A 5064-nucleotide genomic window follows, 5' to 3' on the forward strand; every position below is an offset into this window, starting at 1 on the left:
ACTCTATTCTTTTTTAAAAAAATACAAAAAATTATTATTTATAACTATTTTATAGGTAAAAGTGTGATCCTATCATTACTATGAATTGAGTCAATCCGTAGTGAGGTGAGGTGATAATAAGGGGTGAAAACAAAAAAGGAGGCAGTTTGGTCTTTTAACCACCCGCTGGGGGTGCACAAGAAAACTATGGGGGTGTGTAAAGAAAGGGCCGTAGCACATTGTTTTGTGCAGGCTTTTTCTCTTGGCCTCAGCGTCCTTTACTTAATACCTTGTTTGTTTTACAAAAAGGAGAAAAAAAAACTGCAAGAAAAGGAGCGGGATTTCACTGACACGATTCAATTTCGAAAGATAATTTTGATGGACAGTGTTGTTTTGGGTTGTCCCCAACTAATCACAAACGGGAAGGTTTACAACAAGAACAACGAAGCAGATTCGAACATTTGAAATTAAATTTGAAAAGTTCGAACGCCAAAAAGCAAAAGCCATTGAAGTCACTGTGGCAAAGTGGACCTAATAATAATCACATTCTGAAATCCTGAATCCCAATTCTCACTCACTTTCCTTGTTCGCTTCGGTTTGTGTGCAGAGAAACGAAAGGAAATGGAAAATAACGCCGAATCTGAGAAACCGAAAGGGAAAGGGATTCCAGTTCACGGTGGCAAGTACGTGCGCTACAACATCTTAGGCAACGTTTTCGAAGTCTATGCGAAGTACGCACCGCCTCTGCAACCCGTTGGTAGAGGCGCATACGGCATCGTTTGGTTCGTTCTTCTCTCTTTCGCTGTTTTATTCAATTAATTTAGTTAGTTAATTAGTTATTAATTAATTTAACTGGTTTTTGAATGAATTTACCAGCTGCGCGACGAATTCGGAGACCGAAGAAGGAGTTGCGATTAAGAAGATTGGGAATGCGTTTGACAACAGGATCGACGCGAAGAGGACGCTCAGAGAAATCAAGCTTCTCTGCCACATGGAACATGATAACGTGCGTTTTGTTTTTTCGGTGATTTTTAGAAATTAAAACAATGATGATTTGTGCATTTTTGTAATGATGTTTTATTTGGTTCGTTTTGCTTTGTTATTGTGCAGATAATTAAAATTAAGGACATAATTCGGCCAGCGGAGAGGGAGAATTTCAACGATGTGTATATTGTGTATGAGTTGATGGACACCGATCTGCATCAGATTATACAGTCTAATCAGGCTCTCACTGATGAGCACTGCCAGGTGAGGAGTTACGTGGTTGTGGTTATTGCTGAGTGGTGGTGGTGACTAATTGTTTGACTTGAAAGAAATGTAAGTGTGCACGCGTCATAGGAGTGATTGAGAGTTAGTATGAGAAAAGAGTGTTGTGACATTTAAGTGGGTGTCTAAGACCTAGCTTCAGGGATAATGGTGAGATATTTATAGTAATAATACAAGACAGTGGGAGTTCATATTTATAGTATATTTGTTCTCTTCTTTGGTGGATAATGTGGACAGGCTTGTACCTCTGACCATTTGAATCAATTGACATGAGTATGTAAATGCAGTAAATACTAGGAGCTAGCTAGAGTTTGTTATGGCAGTTGTCTTATCCAATTCGAGTAGTATTGTCTCTTGGGGAGGATATCCACATAATCAAGGCAAAAATATGTGGAGATATTTGTTGTCTTGTTTGTGTTAATGACCACCACTCAATGGGCATCTTTGGTGCTTACTGGTGTTTAACGTGGGAAAAAGGTATCATGTGTAAAGGATACACGGAAAGCGATTAAATAAAGTACCATACGCATTTTATAGTGATGAAGATGAGTTTAATTTATCTCCTATCTCCGTATTTTTCGGCATTGATGTTATGTGGCATTTTGACTGTTTAGTTCAGTAGTTGTTACTTGTTAGTGACCGTGTTTGATGGTATGGGAGGAGAATGTAATTTAATCGAATGTTTCTTCTCATTTGTTAATTAATCTAAATACCACCAAGAATTTAATCCAAGTGGTAAGATAACAAGATTGTTTTTCTTAAATGAAGTTTTGGGGGTGACTAAGTGTTGTAAAGAGAGTAAGTGCTAGTATAGCTTGTGAGTCCACTGGCTTAACTTGGATTAGTTGGAAACTGAGTTGACTTCTCGACGTGAAGGATCTAAGACAAATAAAAAAGAAATCTAACTACTCGAATGATATTAGAAAGTTGTTATTAATACAAAAATGATCAAGAATGCTAATTAGAAAATGGAACTGTTAAATTGGTCATTTAGTGCTGCTTCTGTTTACGATGCCATCTATTGTTGTCCGAGAACCTTGAATAATTCAGTAACCAGCATCAGATCTTCTGATGCTTTTTCCTTGAAACAGATTATGGATCATTACCCTACAAATTTAAATTTCGTCGTTTTATTTGATTTGTATCAATGAAATTTGTAGTTCATAAAACTTAAACTGTGTTTTCAATGTCACTGCAGTACTTTTTATATCAACTCTTGCGAGGATTGAAGTACATACATTCTGCAAATGTTTTGCACCGAGATTTAAAACCAAGCAATTTACTTCTCAACGCAAACTGTGATCTCAAAATATGTGACTTTGGGCTGGCCAGAACAACCTCAGAGACGGACTTTATGACAGAATATGTTGTCACTCGTTGGTACAGGGCCCCTGAATTGTTATTGAATTGTTCAGAATATACTGCTGCTATTGATATTTGGTCGGTTGGTTGTATTTTAATGGAGATAATTAGAAGGGAGCCTTTATTTCCTGGTAAAGATTATGTTCAGCAGTTGGCCCTTATAACTGAGGTATTTGTCTTCTCTCTTCACTACCTGGTTGTGTGTTGAATTGGCACAAAAGTTTAGCTTAGCACGCTAGGATCCTTGTCTTCTGAAATATCTTTTAATTAGTATTGATGCTTAATGCAAGCTGCTTACAAGTGATGAAATCTTGATGAACAAAGTCCTGATAATCGTCTCTCAAAACAGTTATTAGGTTCTCCAAATGACTCGGATCTTGGGTTCCTCAGAAGTGATAATGCAAAGAAATATGTTAAGCAGCTTCCACATATAGAGAAGAGGTCTTTTGCTGAGCGGTTTCCTGATACGTCCACGTTAGCAATTGATCTTGCTGAGAAAATGTTGGTCTTTGATCCCTCCAAGCGAATAACTGGTATACCTCTTTTTTTCTTTTTTTAATAATCCATTATGTTCTGTGTAAAATGTGTTTAAATCCCTCAGTATGTAGTCAAAATTGGTTTTAGTATGTCTTCAAAACGATAGCTTTAGACCTTGTATTTCGTAATGTGGTACATTTTTTTTCTCAATTCTGTACTTCATTTTTACTTCACTATAGACAATCCACCACATTTCAGATGTACAAGAACCAAAACTACGGTGTTAAAATGTAGGAACTAAAATCAATTTAGACCAAATCTCGGAAGACCTAAAAGGCTAAATCACGTTTTACCCTCTTATCTTTTTTATCACGTTCTTTCATTTCTTCATAAGTTTTACTTCTTTTCTATGGTTTGCATAGTCGAAGAAGCACTAAATCACCCATACATGGCAAGTCTTCATGAGATCAACGAGGAGCCCGTTTGCCCAACTCCTTTCATCTTTGATTTCGAACAGACAACTCTTAACGAAGAAGACATAAAGGAGCTCATATGGAGAGAGTCTCTAAACTTCAGCCAGGACCAGATGTTGGAATAGCCTTGGGCATTGGCAAAATATTTTTTATATGGAATTTCGTTATTCAGGTTTGGAGTTGGGTGGTAAAGGTTCTATTTCTATCAAACATGTTATAAATTGCTTTAGTAGGTTTGGAGCTGCAAGTGCAGCATGTGATTCTGTAATGGAAATGGTGAGGGAGATAGGTTCTCCCGTTCCAGTTGCCTTGAGAGGGAAACTTTCTTTTACCTTTTTTATTTCTTGGAGAGGATTATGGTACCCACAAAGCGTTGGTGCTTGCTATGCATAAGAGGGGCATATGCTTCCAAGGCCTAAGCCGTTGTCTTTTTGGCTTTGCATTGTATAAATATCCAAATATAGTAGTTACACAGAAGTTATTGAAGATAAGCCACAATATAGTGGTTTTTACTTTTGGGTGGTTATAATAGAGGTTTTGTTTCGTTATTTGTCTTTCACTTTTGAATTTTAGACACACTTCTGATGCGTTTTCTGAACTTTGGATTCTGTTTTGGTGCTTGTAAACTATCTTTTCCTTCAAATTACAGAGTTATGGCAATCACAGCTTGCTAGTTCCACTTGCGGAATTTGGCAACACTAAATTGTGAGATTCACTTCAGAAGATAAAGTTGAGAGGGATAATTGTTGTTTGGAAAACTTTGATAATTTCAATTAAGTTATTTTGCATACAAGGAATTTTATTATATTAATGACTTCTTTTATGATTGATGATTATTGTTTTACCCTTTACTTTGTAAAAGCTCAACTTTGGAAGAGTTGAATTCATAATGTGTTGCAATTTAAATTGACAATCGAATTTGTGTTGATTCTCTTTGTGTACATCTATTAGAAGAACTATTGTTAATAATTATTGAACGATTGAATGACTGGAACCTTATTTTCATTTCTTATTTGACATGGTACATATAAATATACATATGCATGTTATATTTATGTGTTCACTACGTTCGTAAGCATAAAAGTGCATGCTAAAGAAACATGCAAATTAAATAATGTACTTATTGTTATATTGTAATAGAAGCAATAGTTTATGGTATAATAGTTTTTATATTGTTTGGTAATATGTTGGTTTTTATCATATTTACTTTAAAAGTTTATATGAATGTTATATTTTTGGATAACGAATTTTTTTATACAGACAATGCATAATCAGTAGACTTGTATACATTTTAATTTCTTACTAAAATACTTATTATAATCCTTTGCGTAATGTTTGTCTTAATAATTTCCTTAACCAAGTTACTGTAATATATAAATTTTTTTCAAAAAAAGCTTCTGATAACAATAATAGAAATACAATAACTTTTTTTTATGTAAAATAGTTTTTTTTTATAGTTAATTTTAGGTTTAATGTTTCAGTACGTTTTTTTTTTTCTGTTAGAATC

General features: G+C 34.9%; 1 protein-coding gene across 1 annotated transcript; it reads left to right on the top strand.

Moving 5' to 3' along the window:
* The first annotated feature begins 314 nt into the window (after positions 1–314).
* LOC108338829 (mitogen-activated protein kinase homolog NTF6) lies at positions 315–4105 on the top strand. The gene is made up of 6 exons (XM_017575865.2): positions 315–761; positions 856–985; positions 1090–1227; positions 2444–2776; positions 2957–3140; positions 3507–4105. The coding sequence occupies exons 1-6, from the start codon at positions 601–603 to the stop codon at positions 3680–3682; spliced, it is 1122 nt and encodes a 373-aa protein (XP_017431354.1). The 5' UTR covers positions 315–600; the 3' UTR covers positions 3683–4105.
* The last annotated feature ends 959 nt before the right edge of the window (positions 4106–5064 follow it).

This window comes from Vigna angularis, chromosome 5, assembly GCF_016808095.1.
Source record: "Vigna angularis cultivar LongXiaoDou No.4 chromosome 5, ASM1680809v1, whole genome shotgun sequence".
NCBI lineage: Eukaryota > Viridiplantae > Streptophyta > Magnoliopsida > Fabales > Fabaceae > Vigna > Vigna angularis.

What these genes read in the sequence shown, in the direction of transcription:
- LOC108338829 (XM_017575865.2), top strand. Translation starts at nt 601, where the DNA reads ATGGAAAATAACGCCGAATCTGAGAAACCGAAAGGGAAAGGGATTCCA. An exon ending in GGCGCATACGGCATCGTTTG is followed by an intron (nt 762 to 855) that starts GTTCGTTCTTCT and finishes TGAATTTACCAG; the next exon opens with CTGCGCGACGAATTCGGAGA. An exon ending in TCCCTCCAAGCGAATAACTG is followed by an intron (nt 3,141 to 3,506) that starts GTATACCTCTTT and finishes TGGTTTGCATAG; the next exon opens with TCGAAGAAGCACTAAATCAC.